General features: G+C 35.1%; 1 protein-coding gene across 1 annotated transcript in view; it reads left to right on the top strand.

Moving 5' to 3' along the window:
* The window catches only part of LOC127938555 (sodium/potassium-transporting ATPase subunit beta-1-interacting protein 2), a 155,373-nt gene that overhangs the window by 114,569 nt on the left and 23,902 nt on the right, over positions 1 to 16,902 (top strand). Inside the window, exons 5-6 of the mRNA XM_052535255.1 lie at positions 8,105 to 8,165; positions 12,662 to 12,743. Coding sequence (XP_052391215.1) covers positions 8,105 to 8,165; positions 12,662 to 12,743 — 143 coding nt within the window. The remainder of the gene's footprint in view (positions 1 to 8,104; positions 8,166 to 12,661; positions 12,744 to 16,902) is intronic.

The raw sequence follows: 16,902 nt of genomic DNA, 5'->3' as shown, positions 1-16,902 counted from the left end.
AATAGTAAATAGTAAGTTCTATCTATCTACCTATCTTGCCACGCTAGGTTCACCAACATGTTCTCTGGAGCGCTGCAGTCTGTGGAGGTCTGTGTTGTGTGTCTCTTCTCAAGAAGAGCTTTCTCTATGAGCATCGGGTGTTACTGTGTCATGGAGAAGCTTATCCCCTCTGGCTAAGTGCCTGCTCAATTGTGAAAGTGGAATATTGGGTGTGATGTGTTATTTGAAAATCAAAGCAGTTGTGATGAAATTGCCTGCTTTACTCCCTTTTTTGTGTTTCTTCCGTAATAACATTGCCAATTATGCCATTTGTCAACAAAGCACAAACTCTTGGCGTGTAGCATTGACTCATGGATTGCTGCCTTTTAGAAAAACGTTGGCAGAAATAGATAGAGAGTTAATTCTGATATTGATATTGAGAACTCAATGCAGTGAATTAAGGAAGTTCTTAGCCATGATTAAAAAGCTTAAAAGGTTCATTTAGCATTGCTAACAAGACTTCTCTTTGCTAGCTCCGAGGTATAGTGTGGCCTTAGCTACACTAATGTACTGCGTCTAATTCAGATTAACAGCCATGTGGTCAAGGCCCAAGGAGGTCAGCACTGAAATTGATTTCTTCCGAGGACTAAAGGCAGTGAGGGGATTGTGCAAATGGGTCAAAAAGTGACTGTCCGAAAGCACAAGGACTAAATAATTTGTAATTTTTTAACAAACAGTGTTTGTGCCTGTGATTGGAAATAGTCTGAAATTTATTTTAGATGATCTGAATTGTAAATAAGGCTTTGAATGTTTAATTATTTTGTTCATTTGACACATTCTGTTTTAAGACTGATGGTGGCACAGTAAGAAGGTCAAAGATGGCATGTCTGGTACTGGTGTAGCCCACAGCAAATGATCCAATTAAAACACTTACAGTCAAACACGTTGTTAAAATGATACTCGTTCATAGTGCATGAAATAATGTTAACAGATACAGCTTTAAAAGTAGAAATAAACACTTTTGTCAGCTGCATGAACAACAATTTGCTTGCTCATGTCACAGCTTTAAAGGGGTCATATGATGCAATTTCAAGATTGTCTTTCTCTTTGGTGTGTTAAAAGCTGTTAGTGAATAGATAAGATCCCTAAAGTCTCAAACCCAAAGAGATATTCTTTATAAAAGTTAAGACTCGTCCACACCCTCCTAAAAGACCTCGTTTAAACATGCCCCCACATGTTTATGTCACTGTCTGGGAGATTTGCATAACACTACATAAATGTTCACGCAAAGAAAAAAGACGCAACTTAGATCCTCTCTGTAGTATATTGCCGCCGTCATGTCGTGGAGATGCTGTGTGCTTCATTGTGAAAGCGAAAATATTTAGTTTGGCCTTCCAAAAGAGGACACAACTAGAAATCAGTGGGTAAGTTATATTTAACACTGTTCCAGAACAGTTCAAATCAAATATATAGATGTGTGCAGTGCATTTTATGGAGGACTGTTTCCTGATCCTGGAAGGGTAGCATACAATGCCAGCTGTTCTGACTCATATCCTGTAAGTATGTTTTCATATTGAAAGAATTTGCCACTGACGATGCAAATGCGAGTTTTTTGAGTAGTGTAGAGTAGCTCTTGTTTGTCGTTCTCCTGAAAAGTTCGATTTTTTGCATTTATAGCATCTGCGTCCTTGAGCTAGAGCTAATCAAAGGCATTAGACGTCTTTGTGATATTCTCTTGGCTTTGAGCCAAGCAACACTCCATCCATTTGAAAACAGGACCGATTTACTGAAAAAAGTTTTTACTTTACCACAAAGACTCATAAAAAAAGACATTACTTCCCCTCTCACCCAATAAAACAACCCAGACAGCAATCTATTTCAGCATTTCTTTGTCAGCAATCCACATTTTACAAGAACACGGCCGCTATAAACGGCTATCTAAATAATATCATAAAAAGTGCATAAACCATTCACCCTTGAGTGTTGTTTAAAAAAAACACACACACAATTCCGACTGCCCCGAATAAGTGTTTGCACTTGGTAGATTGCAGAAGAAGTTTGGTGTGCATCAAGACATGGGTGATTGTTGGCATGTTAAGTAGCTCACTAGCGCAGTCTATAAAAGCCAGGAGTGAGCAGCCCACCTGGAGAGAGGCCCAGCGCCCGAGGAGGAAGTCAAGGACGTGAATTAGTCCAAGCCGCCAAGTGCGAGAGCACAGTTTGAAGCAGACATCCACACTGGCACAGAAATGGGTTGACTGATGCTGTGTCGACATACGAAATTGATTAAGCCATGTGATTCTGCCCAGAAAAAAAATGAAAGAAAGAAAGTAGGTTATCTAAGAAACTGATCTTAGTGAACGTGAAGAAATATATAAGAACACCAGTCATCAAAAGGTTTTAGAAGATGAAGAAGGATTTTTTGCTAGGTTGGTACGTTTTTGAAAGAAGGCTCCTAGGCCCACCAAGGATTTTTTTATATATATGACCAAAAATACAACAAAAAGAGTGATATTGTGAAATAATATTACAGTTTAAAGAGTTGTTTTGTAATTTAATAATTAATTATTCATGTGATGGCAAAGCTGAATTTTTACCAGCCATTACTCAGTTTTCAGTCTCACATGATCAATGCCTGCTTGCAAAATGAAAGGATAAATTTAATTTTAAAAACTCTTCATGGCCCCAAACTTTTAAACAGTTGTATTATAATATTGCATATTTGGACATTTTGACTTTTTGATCAGGGTCAAAGAGAGGAATGAAAAAGGCTTGTGAAAAACAAAATTTACAGGAATAACCATCAAATAAAATTAGCAGAACTGCACTTTTTTATATATATATATTAGATATCAAACTACTAAATTGTGACTGGCTAAATGGTATGATATTTCAAGCTCGAGTGTTTGTACTAGGCTGATCAAACAATGAACTTGGATGGAAAGTGACTATAAAGCCATTTCCGAAGTCACAATTCTCTCCTGTTTCCAATAATGCTGTACATGTTTGTGTTTTCCTATGTATTGTGTTGAAAAATCATCTGTGTTTCTTCATAGTCACTTAGATGAGAGTTTGTTCTTTATTCTGTTTGTTGTGAATGTGAATCAGTACACAGAAGGATGTTTGCTATTCTGTGTTATGTAAGACGTGTAGCCTGTTTCTGTGTGTCTTTGTGGCAGATGTTCTTAACATGCCGAACCAGCTTTTTTTCATTGTGAATTTGCTCCATTCTTTGAAGATAAACATATTAAACATTAAAACTCATTCATCAAAACTGCAGTCGATGAAGAATGAGCGAGCTTGTACGTGAGGTTCAACTTTAAGATACTTGCATCGAGATCAATCGTTGCTCCCAGACGCATCCTCAATTATTTAGCACCTCCTTAGAAACCCTGCATGTATTATTCACATGTATAGAATCTAAATTTAGTCATGTCTATTGGGAATGACATGGCAGAGGAAGAAAGAACACAATACAACAGCATGTCTGTGGCTGTGAATGAGTGTACTGGTCTGAGCTGCTCATCGTGCAACTCTTATTCTCATTTCTCATTATTACTCATTTCTGAGGGATGTACATTTTCTTTGTTTATGGAGTATCCAGATGTGACAGAGCTCACTGTGTAGAATACAGTATCCCACAATGGATAGAGCTTTACTTGATCTTCTATTTACAGTGTGACCACTGACCGGTCAGTAATGTCAGCCTCAATAAAATAAGTATTTTTCTTGGCTCTGATTTCAAGTTAAATAAGTGACATAAGTGTGTGTTGATGACAGAAAGTGATATCTCAACATATTTGGGATTTTTTTTTCTTGATAACGATAATTAGACAATATTTTGCTGGTAACTTTGCAGGTTTAGGACCGCCGTGTACAGCTGACTGCCAAAGCTTTTGATATTCTTCATACTCAGTGAGGTGGTTAGTTTGCAGTAGTACCAGAAATTTACTTTTAAGTTTAAATAGATTTTTTTATCTTTTATGGGCATTTTTATCCTTATAAGGCATTTTTATAACTTAATTTAATGTGTGCATTATCTTTTGTCAAATTCTTAAATTTAATCAATGAACTCAAATAGTAAGACACTATAGGGCTGATACTAATCGAATGAAATGTGTTCGCAATGCAGAGGTGGCACAGTATCTGCATCTGAAGTGGCATTTAGATCCACTTCAGAGAAACCAATTTTAGCAATTAATTTGTTCTGAAAAAAAAAAAAATATTAGGCTATATAGTGTGGGTGTGTAGATGTGTGTGTGTGTGTGTGTGTGTGTGTGTGTGTGTGTGTGTGTGTGTGTGTGCGTGTGCGTGTGCATGTGCGTGTGTGTATGTGTGTGTGCGTGTGTGTGTGTGTGAACTCATTTTCTATATTTCAAAACTTATAAATGGCTAAAATGTATATAGTTAGTTATTGTAGGTTTAAAAATTAAATAAAACAAACTTATTACTATAGAGTTTAAATATTTGGCCATTTTTGTTCTGAAATATAGGTGTGTTTGTGTGTGTGTGTGTGTGTGTGCGTGTGTGTGTGTGTGTGTGTCTGCACATCAGAACTACATTCTTTGGTTTTACTCCTTGTGGTGGATGATTAAAGGATTTTGTCCTTTGTTTTCCTCATATTTATAATCCTTTGAAACAAGAAGTCATGGCTGGACAGTTTCATGCTCCTAGTCTGGTGTGCCAAAAAATGTAAATATGAATGGGAAAATACTTCAGAGATATTTTACTCATACGAATTTCTAGAGGTGCCCATAATTGTGGCCAACATGCATTGGAGAAAAACATTTATTTTTATAATCTGAGTTTCCTTTCAATTGTTTAACTTCAATGAAAAGGTTATATTTTGTGAATATTTTGAATGAAAGCTCAAAAGGATAAACAAGGCTAATTTATTTTCACAACCACCTTTGCTCATATTTGCAGATATTAGTAGAGGGCATTGTATATAATACTGGACTGGTGTTCCTATATATAACTATTGTAGATTTTGTATATTTACTTAAACATATTTTTTAATAAGTTTCAGTTTTTTACATGATCTCATATATATTTGGTCATTTTTTTTTTACATATTATCAATCTAACTTGTTTTTCCCGAAATATATGTGTTTATGTATCTGCCTTTTGAAGTATATTTTGTAATTCTTTGCCATTTTAATTTTGAACTAATTAAAAATTATTAAAAATAAAATTCCTTCAGCTGTGCTGTTTAAAACATATATTTAGCATGTATTTGAGATATATTTTGGCCAGATATATATAAAGATATATAAAGATATAAAGGCCAGATATTTATATAAATATAAATCATTGCTGTCTTTTTTCACCGCTCTTCATTACACAGCTAGTGCGGGCTGTATTTACATCCTGCTAATTTGGTTTACATATTTTGTAAACACAATGGGCAAATGATAGCATCAGGTAATCAAAAGAGCAGCCTGTATTGTGTGCGTTGAACCCTAATCTGCCTCTTTTCCAACACAAACACACATCTTCCATTGCCTCCTTACCCTCACTGGGTGCTGTATCCAAGGAACCGGGAACCAAAATACTCTCTGGCCCAATGTGGTGTTGCCTTAGCTCAGCACATTGGGTCAGACAGTATTTTGGTTCCCGGTTCCTTGGATACAGCATAGTTGTGTGATATTATGTAAATGACCCTGTCTCGATACGGACTGCATGTGTGCGAGCACGGCCCCATGCTCTCCACTGCCACTCGGAAGGAGGAGGGAGTGGTACATTATTCAGTGTAAATGAGAGCAAGACCTTGAGGTATTCTCAGAATCCTAAATCTGCTTTTCCTCCCATTTACCGCCGTACTGTGATTATCCAGAGGGACTGGACCGGGAATGCAGTCCTGGACTGTTTGCTCTGTTCATTTAGTTAAATTAACTGCTCAAATGATAAGAAATGGCGATACATAAACAGTCTTGTAAACACGTCCGCATTCTAGAGCATTCCTTGAGGGGACACAAGTTTGTATCTCATAGAAGAGCAAATGAAGCTCATCCTCTTAATTATAATCTTAAGTCTGGGTGGCCTTTTTAGCAGTATGTCAAAGTACATTTGCTCTCAGCACAACTGGTGCACTGTGTTGGGTAATGTTACTTTAAAAAATAACGTGTATTGGGTTAAGTTATTTTGTGTTACGTTTTTCTGTCCAGATGTCTCTTTTGTCCTTAATGGAAGTGATTTGATTGGTTTGCAAAAAATTTTCACATTCAAAGTGATTTTTTTAAATGTTGATCTGTCCAACGTATGTTACCATTCAAAAGATTAAGATCTGATATCACACTGTAAAAAACGATATGTTCAATTTAAATTGTTATATTACTTTAAATCATCAAAATACATTGAACAATAATAAACAATTGTATAAGTTCTATGAAATTCAACTTGAATTTTTAAGTCAGCTTAAAATGTAATTTAAATTGAAATGACGGTTGAAAAGTTTAAGTTGATTAAGTTGAATTGGTGGGATATTTTACAGGGTAGCATGATTTCTGAAGGATCAAGTGACACTGAATATTGGCTACTGAAAATTCAGCTTTATTATTACAGGAATAAACAACATTTTAAAATATACTAAAATAGAAAATAGATTATCGAATTGGAATACTGTTTCACAGTAGCACTGTTTTTTACTGTATTTTTGATCAAATAAATGCAGCTTCCAAGACGGAGCAAATTCACTACTGCTTTGATGCAGTATCCAATTTCAGTCATTTAATATATTTAAAACCATTATACAGAAGTCATCATTTGATGTTCATCAAAGTTGTCCTACGACAAGAATGTGAATGGTTTTGGTTTTAGGACAACTCTGATGAAAGATTTTGATCCAATTCAAATGTAAACTACAGTGTATTTATTTAATATTTTTATAATTATATTAAAATAGTTTAATATGCAATAATTAACCATATATACATATATATATATAGTAACCACTATAAATAACCATACTGGAAAAACCTCATAGATCTGATTATGTAACCTGTGTTTTATTGTTGCTGTGTTTCCCACAACACTTATTTTGGCAGTGCAGACAATGGGAGTTCAAGCTGTCCCACTCTATCATTTGTCTTGATTTGATCAGAGACTTCTAATCAGTCCGGTTCTATAAAATCACCGGTCTAATACAACAGCATGGTTCTCTGATGAAGAGAGTTTATAAAAAGCCCAGCAGTGCTCCCTGGGCATTTTAAAGAGTCTGCTCGGAGTGATCCAAGTCTTTTGTTTGTCCATTAAATGTGTTTACAGTACTCAATATTCTGGTGCGATCTTTTCATCATCGTTTCACATTCATCCTTCTTAATGGCTGTTGAAGTCCCAAGCCCGCCACTGACCTTTTTCTTTAAACATGGATGCTGATGAGTGATTCAGAGCTAGGAAAATAGGACCTTTGTGCATCCGTGTGCTTCTATGATTCAGTAGTGCTGTATTTTGGAGCGGCAGTGAGGATGAGGATCCAACATTTCTGCTTCACTCTGTCCTCATTGCTCTAAAGACCCATTTCCTGTGGCAGTGTCTCAGTTTGATGTCAAGCTCTCGTCTCAATGAAAATAAGCCTACCTTTCTCCATCTTTGATCTCTTCATTCTCTTTACATATTCTCTCATTTAAACAGAACATATGAACACATTTTTTCTACTGTTTTTATTTTTTCTCTCCAATTAACCGAATGGACCACTAATGGTTTTCTCTAATGGTTTGTTTGCTTATTCTGATATAATGACCACATGAAATGGGTTGACACACTGTTTTATTTCCTTTGTTGATGTATTTTCTGTTGACAGAGGAAGTCAGAGCAAAATCATTATTTGGAAGGGACAGTGTCATTCTAAAGAGATTTTTTTTTTAAGAGCATTGAACGAAGATTCCTCAATAATGCTCTTTCTTGAAAGGGAAAACTGTACATTTTAAATGTGTATATGTGCTAAAAGTTTATTTTTTTATTTTAACAAAGTCGACATTTACCATTGCAAAAGAGTGCTAGGAATGATTGTGGGAAACATTCTTTTTCCAGATCTATTAGGTGCACTACACTTAACCTTAATATAGGCAAATTGATTAGTAGAGTTGATTATTCTAATCAATGTGGTTTTCTGTTCTCTTCACAGCTTGCTGGGTTCATCTATGCCTGTTATGTTGTGAAGCTCATTTCAGAAGAGGAGGACAGCTGTGAGTATACTTCATAATTCAGTTATGAGTTTGTTTTTGTTTATTTTTTAATGAAGGTTTGGCTTACGCTCAAATAAATAATGCTTGCTTAAAAGATATCAGTTATATTTATACTACGTGGCTGTAGAATGCTTGAATCTGAATGTTCTAAGGTGTGCAATTACTTTCAGGGTAACCCACAGCTGATATATATATATATGTGTGTGTGTGTTTGTCGTTTGAAAGAAGCAACTAATAAGACAAAATTTAGACATGTTTTTAGTTTACAACCTAAAGATGTAAAGATGCATATATATATATATATATATAAAATGTATGCTTTAATATGGGGAATATTTGTTTCCTGTGGTAATGAAGCACTGACATAGACATAGCTTTTGGTGGCAGATCTTTATCCTAGTTTGAATGCCCCTGTAAACATTTGAATTTAGATGTTGCAGGATCTAAGAGATTGCTTTTATTGATCCCAAACGACCAGCCTGTGGCCTAGTGTTTTAAAGCAAGGAGACAATTGTTGCATTTGTAGTGCTCAGGCGATCACACTTACCACCATGCTGAGACACATGGGTCTTTCGCTTGTGTCACCTCCTTGTCCTGTCAAAAGTTTAGAAAGCACAATAATGAGGATAGAAGTTGCAATGATTTATAATATTTCTTATATTTTGTTCACCCAAAATTTGCTCACTATAGTGTATGCAAACCAGTTTGCCTTACTTTTTTTGGTGAGCACACACAGGAAAACACAAAGCCATAAAATGGCTCCATAAAACTTGTAATATGCACCACTTTTATGATACTTTTAGTGTAGATTTTTTTGTTGTTTCACTTCCATTATATTAAAAACTGTGGGCTCTACATTGTTCAACATTTCCCCATTTGTGTTTTACAGAAGAAAGAAACATGACAGACTATTCATTTAATGTGTTTTGCTCTCAGATGCTTTTAACTTTTTTCTTAGGAGAGTCTTTTGAGGAATAGCTACAATAACAAAGGATATGCAGCCTAATACTGGCATAAAAGATCAATACTGTTGTTCTCTTGCAGAGTCGAGCCTTATTTTCCCTGTTCTCATCATTCTCTCATAACCAAGCAACTAAAACTGACTGACAGAGAGAGAGAGAGTTGTAAAAGTGTGTTTTTGTGGCTGTTTATTTGTTAGGCATCCCTCTTTTTTGTACTCTTTTTTTATTGCATTTAATCAGTTCGTAATCAAAATCATTAAACTTCACTCTGAATGTAATTAAGTATGGCCACATTTGGAGGGCCAGCCTCTCATTAAACGGAGTGCCGTCACTACATGTTAAGATCACGAAGAGGGAGCCCTGTGGCAGAATCCATCCAGTGTAGCATGATGGTCCATTAATGCAGAATATTTGTGTGTAAATGGGTTTTTATGCATGAGTTCACTGGCATGTTGGTCCAAGCTAGAGCACAACCTTTTTTTATTATTATTTCTTATTATTATCAATGTTGAAAACACATATTTTTTTGTAAAAAGCGTGATACTTTTTTTCAAGATTTTTAGATAGGAAGTTCAAAATAACACCATTTATTTAATAGTAATATTTGTAACATTTCAAATGTTAATTTTGTTATTGCAACCTTAAATTATATATAATAATAATAATATATATATATATATATATATATATATATATATATATATATATATATATATATATATATATATATACATATATATACATATATATATATATATATATATATATATATATATATATATATATATATATATATATATATATATATATCCTCACACAGGAAATTATTTTGACAGATTTTTCATATTGGGCGAAGTACTTCCTGAACATTAAATATAGTTCCTTTGTTGGAAAAGACCATCTTAAATCAGAATCCTTATAAATTTGTGGATTGTTACTTGCTAGCCTTTTTCAGAGTAGCTTATGAATAAAACTCTCCAACTAAGCGATGCATGCAAAAACTAAATAATTTCATCCTCTCACAAAATCCATTTTATTGGCATTAGATTAGTCAAATGAGCTAAGCTTTGCGCCACAAAAACTTCTGCCACCACACTGATCGGTTAACTTCCCCAAACATCATTCAGCAGCGTTCCCGGAGTCGAATGGGGGTTCTGATTGTCTCAGTCAGTGATCAGGAGAGATTCTAGAACATTTTGTGTAATTGGAAATCCCTCTCGAAAGTCTCTCCCAATCAGTCCATGGGCAGCCTAAGTTTGAGCTACTGCCAGAGCACTCGTGATGAATGCCACACGGCTGCACCGTGACAATAGCATCCGTTGAGAGAATATCAGTGCCGTTGATGTTCCCATGGTGGGCACAATAAAATTCCACTGAGAAATATAATTGCTGAAGCTCTGAATCCTCCAAGCAGGTGAACAATATTGATGGCTTGATCCCTGAGGCATGTAGAAACACTAATCAGGACACCATATTGGCCATTAAGACTTTAATTAATATAGTACAAGAAGCACCTCTGCAAAGGTAATGAACAGCTCAAACCAATCAACATGGTCCGCATGTAATTACAGCTACTATCACGGGTAACCTCCCAGGGTCCATTTAAAGACAGGACAGTATGGAAAGGCAAGATAGAGAATAAGGAAGTGTTGGTGGGCGCAAGTTGCAGGGGAAACACTTTCTGCATCTATAACAAGGAAATTAGGTTAAGGCTTTCCTTTGGGGATATGCAATCAGGCTTTGTGGTTGCAGGGTGATGGGAGCTCATGCTGATAGTCTTTGTGCGCCGCGTGCCGTTTACAAATGCCTTTGTCAGAGGAAAAGCTTTTGGAAGGTTGAAGCCAAAACAATAAAACTCATAAAGCCTTGCTATATGGACGCTGTAAGGAGAAAACGTCCATCTCAGCCTAATTCCCTGCAGCGCCGGTGCCAGAGAAATGCCTCCTTTCTGGGATGTGTCCCTTAAAACAGAATAAATAGCTATTTGAGTCGTTTTGTTGGGGTCGAGGAACGGTTGTTGTATAAGTTTGAATGCTAATGCTGAAGCTCAAGGTGACCCAGAGACCCTCGATCTGTCCGCTTGCCCAAAGTCAATGGTGCTTGTAAGTTTTTTGTTGTTGTTGTTGTTGTCTTTTTTGTCATTACTGGATCAGTGATCCCAGCATTTCCTATTATATTGCCGGGAAGAATTTCTGCAGTGAAACAACTTGTTTGAAATGTTTTCAGAGATTTAAAAGCACAATGGTATCTGGCCAGAAGCAATCTGTTTTAACATTTACCCCCTGCAGACATATTCATGCAAAGGACATTAAGATGGGAATGTTCGGCGCAACTTAATTTTATTTTTGATATGATCATTGTTTTCATGATCATGATCAATTCTCTCTCAGAAACTGCTTGTAAATTTCACAGTTACAAATAAATGGCAAGTAACACATTGAATTGAATTAAATGTGAAAACTTGCAGTAGAAAAACTGAAATAATATTTTTTTTTGTAAAACACACTTCAGTATTTTTTGTTTGATTAACAATTTCAAAAACGTTATTGTTATTGTTATTATTATTATTATCATTATTTTTTAATTCGCGTTTAATTTGAAATGATGGTTCTGTAATGGCCATTATTATTATTAATTTGAATAATGGCCTGTTTCAGACCAATCTGAACCTTTCAGTCTAAAACTTCAACAATTCATATAACATACAAGTTGATGTGTCACATTATTATTATTATTATTTCTTTTGTTGTCTTTGTCATTTTTGTATGTAGGTTGAATTTCAAAAATATTTTAGGTCAATCAAATTATAGACTGGACCCAATATATTGTTGATTAATTACATGATATGATGTCATATATCACTGTATGTTGAGAGGTGAAATTCAGACAGGGTTCTGCTAAATGTAAGCACTCTGGTTTAAACTGCTGGCACAAGCTTTCAGACTGACCTCTGCGGGTCCCCAGATAACACTGATCAGGACAAAGGTCTAAGTCCACAGTGAGACCAACATAGATTTAGGGATTTGTAGGTATGTGCCCCCTAAAATCTATTATCAGAATTATAATGGTTCCAGTTTTCCATTCTCCTTCTGTTTGGGATGCACGAGGGCTGCTCTCTGCTAATTCCACAGTTTATCTCCTGTGTTCGCTGATCTAGGAAAAAAGCCTCTGATTTCCAAAGCCTGGATCTTTATCGAACAGTTTATTACCTTTGCGTCTTTGTGGAAAGCCCAAGTACTCTGGGCTTCCAGGGCCTGAAACATCTGGTGGGACCTCACAGAGGGGTCCGGGGTTAATCCTGTCAGTTTGCTTTATGTTAGCCTATCATATAATCCAACAGGCATCGTGCCAGAAAAAGGCCTTCATAGATATTGGTCTCACAGAGGGTCGGGCTCATGATTAGCACACTGACACACCCATGGGATACATAATTCTAAAGTGTTTATTTGAATGAACGAAAACCTTAATAAGTGTTTACTACAATTAATTATCTCTTTTTGTCCCCCATCTTCTCTCCCTTTCTCATTTCTTTAGTTGACTTTATAGGAGGGTTTGATTCATATGGTTACCAAGGGCCACAGAAGACGTCACATTTGCAACTACAACCAATGTACATGTAAGTATAACAAACATGAATGGTTTTAAAACATGAATCAAACCAACACTGAGATCATAATGCGCAACATTGTATTCGTTTTAGCAGTGTTTTATCATATATTGGTGCCTCAGGGTAAATTTCCCTGGGGTACTGTATTTTATTCAAGCAGTTTTCTTTACTTCAGCTCTCTACAATTGCTCATAAATGCAAAAACTCGGCAAGGCGATTTAAGTTTTCTTAGTAAGCTGTATCTAACATGTTTATAAATTTATCAAACTATTTTGATGGTTTACTTATTTATTTGTAAGATAAATGTGTTGACTTTTATTTTTATGTACATCTATCAATTAAATTATGACTTTTAATTTATAACATAATTATCTAAATATTTTATTTATAATAAAAAATTATTCTTTATCTGTGTAAGATAAATGTATTTACTTCTATTTTTTATTAAAATGTATCAATGAAATTATGACTAATTATATAACATAATTGTTAGGTTATTTACATGCAATTATTATATTATTATTTTTTGTAATAGTAATAGTAATTATGTATCAGATACATTTAATAACTTTATTACATTTATTTATTTAAATGTATTAATCAAATTATGACATTAAGTAACAACAGATACAGTAATCATGAGGAAATTTATATATTTATATAATTTTAGAATATTTATGTATTTATTTACTGTAATTAGCATGTCAAATAAAAACATTAATTTTTTATTTCATGTTATATAAAGAATGCTTGACATTGATTTTATTATATTTTCATATTAGGAAATTTGTCCAGTGTATAAATTACCATTTAATTTTCTTATGTAATTTAACAAAAGACATTTAAATTTGAAAAATGTACAGCAAAATATCAGCAAAGTGTAAGTTATTTAATGGCGACACAACCAATTGATAATGAAATTCATTATCAGCTATTTTCCATACAGTTTTGTACTGCAGTTGTAGTCTCTAGACTCTTGTGCTCTCATTTAGTGAGTCAGTGGGTTTTCATCACAAAACTCTCTGTTGGACAAAGTGGACATACAGCGGAGTGGTTTTGTGAGATCTGGTCCGTGACAGACCTGGAGCAAAACAAAACCCTGAGGAGTATCTCTAGACGGACATCTCTAAAAAATAATATCATTGTCAGTCTGGCTGGGATAATAGCTTAGGTCAATATTAGGAGAGGTGATCTGTTTGCGTAGTCTATGTTGGTACCTTAAATGTTTATGAGGAAGTAGCTGAATGCACAGAGGTGGGACTGTGTGATCGCTGGGAGATTTAAGAGGATTTGGCTTATTGACACTGATCTATTGGTGATTGTGTTCTACAGAGTCAGCCTTTATGTCCACAATGCACTCCATTATGCCAGAAGGTGAGACAGCAATGCTATCAAAGCTTAGGCCCATTATCTATATGAAGAGAGCTATTTGATGGAAAACCAAACTGCAATAAAGGCAGGGTTTGGGGAGTCACGGAAAATCAGTAATGTGTAATAATCTTTGCATCAGAATCAACCATCTAATATTCTAGCCTGCTAACCAGTCATGAAAATGACTCTCAAAGGCAGTGACTGCCCTTAATGTGGATAGTCAACTATAGGTAAGCCACTCATAGGTTGAGTGTCCTAAAAGTGAACATACAGGTAATATCAAAACATTAAAACATTCAGCATAGCAACATGTGGCATGTGTGGTGTGACTATCCCTTTGTCCAACCAATGGAAGATGAAATATATATATATATATATATATATATATATATATATATATATATATATATATATATATATATATATATATATATATATATATACATATATATATATATATATATATATATATATATATATATATATACATACATGTATGCATACATATATGTATGGGCATACAAGATAAACAACTTCAGCTGTACTTTACCCTATGACATCATCCAAAGTCATTTTTGGCCTGTGGGTGAGATCTGCCCAACTGATGTGAAAACATATGGTGGGGCTCCAAATGTGCCTGTCACCAGTCTTGGTACACATGTGACACCAACGGCAAAATAGCAGCCGGAACATTCCCCGCCATCCTCCAGGGAAGGAAGGACACAGCTGAGCTGCCCAGCACCACAGTCCAGACACAGGAAAAAAAACTGTCTGGAATGCTGCCACTGAAATGGGACCAGAAAAGATACCTCATATTATTCAAATAGCAAGGGACTGTGTTGATTTACCAATAATATAGACGTAGTTTGTCCCTGGAGGATTCCCATTAAGAAATCCTTTGTTTAAATTTGTATAATTTAGAAAAATCTAGCATGTTTATATATACTACCATTCAGTTTAGGAGCAGTAAGATGTTTTAATGTTGATGAAAGTCTCTTCTGCTCACCAAGGCTGCATTTATTTGATGGAAAAATACAAAAAAACAGTAATATTGTGAAATGCATTTTGAATTTTGAAATTAGTATTTATTTATTTATTTATTTATTTATTTTTTATATGTATATAAAATGGATTTTTAACATCATTACACCAGTCTTCAGTGTCACACGATCCATCAGGAATCATTCTAATATGCTGATTTGCTTCTTAGAAAACATTTCTTATTTTTATCAAATTTGCAAAGCTGTTTTGGCTGCTTAATATTTTTCTGGAAACTGTATAATTATATGCATTTCCATTATCTGCCAGTTTCTCCATTCTCTATGCACTCAGCAGAAAGGTGCCATTACATGGGCTTTTAGATCACTGAAAAGTAACAATGCTTATTGCTTCGTTTTCTAGGAACAGATGCAGTAAAATTGGGATTAATGAGGATTACACAGAAAAGAGCCGTAACTTGTCTGTACCCACAGCTGTTCCCCTAGTCTTCTTCAGAGAAAGTGTCTTGTTGAAGTTGCAGTGAATATTCACTGTCAGCCAGTGTTTTGTATTTATTACATGGCCGGCTGACTAAATCATTCTGTCACGTCATGAGTCTCTTGCCTTTGTAAATGTCAGACTCTCACTTTTCCATAATGCATTGGAGTGCTTTGAATGGCACACTGTAAACCCTAATGTTGTCATTAATAAAGAAATCAAGTTAACATAACTTCACATTACTTATAAGACCCAGTTTTGCCATCAAAACTTAAACAGATGTGTTTAACTTACTCATTGGCAATAAAAATCTTTTTAATTAAGATTTTAAGTGTTATAAACTCATAATTTCAATTTATTTAAATTATTCGCTACGTCTGTGTTTAAAAATGATTGGTCACACTTGAAATTCTGCCTTGACAACAGCGCCGATTGGCCAATATAACACAAGGCGGGAATTTTTTGTCGAATTTGCTGAAGACGGTGCAGCACTGACTGCAGGACACAGTCATTTGCAGGACCACCTGAAAGAAGAAATAAATCATACAGTTTAAAGTTAAATAGGTAAGTAAAGATTTAAACGCAACGCATAAGTATACACACATTCTTTTTTATTTCCTTATACGTTTTATTGTCATGTTATTTGCATGGTGAAAATACTTTACCGTTTTACTCTGGCAGCGGGCCAGCTGCACAAGCAGCCAGACAGACGTTAAAGCAGGTGGGAAGAGAGTCGTCGTGAAAGACCCAGAGTACGCTGGTAGGCAGAATAATGGTAAAATATATATTTAAATTGCGCTAAGTTTCCTTGGAGTATTTTCGGGTTATAAACACTTGTTACTAACTTTCTGTAAGAACATCTGAGTTTCCCGTTTTCCTTCCGCAGGGACAGACTGCGGTCAAGCCAGCCGCACTTCAGAAAAACACCGTCAAGCCAGCCGCGAGTGAAATTTATATGCGCGTGTATTACTATAATTACGGCAATAGCAGGAACAACAGAGAGGGAACGCGCTTTCAGAGCGCTTTTCATCTATACGTTCAGATTTGATCTATGACGACCTTTTTCGCCCATCTGCTCTAATATTCGTGTAACTTATTGTTTTCCTTGACTGCTCTGTATTACTATAATTTTCAGCCTTTCAAAGCATTACAATTATTAGTAGAAAACGAGATATGGGACATTCATTGATTTAGAAGACACTTTTTTATGATGAGAAAGAAGCAATTAAAGGTCAGTTCTTAAAGAAGACATCCCATACTATATCCATACCTCACATAAAACCATTTTACTGGAGACTTTTAGAGATATAGGATAATATTA

This window comes from Carassius gibelio, chromosome A20 (genome assembly GCF_023724105.1).
Source record: "Carassius gibelio isolate Cgi1373 ecotype wild population from Czech Republic chromosome A20, carGib1.2-hapl.c, whole genome shotgun sequence".
In the NCBI taxonomy this organism is placed as follows: Eukaryota; Metazoa; Chordata; class Actinopteri; order Cypriniformes; family Cyprinidae; genus Carassius; species Carassius gibelio.
Note: the sequence above shows the minus strand (reverse complement) of the source record. Positions and strands in the feature narration are given on the sequence as shown.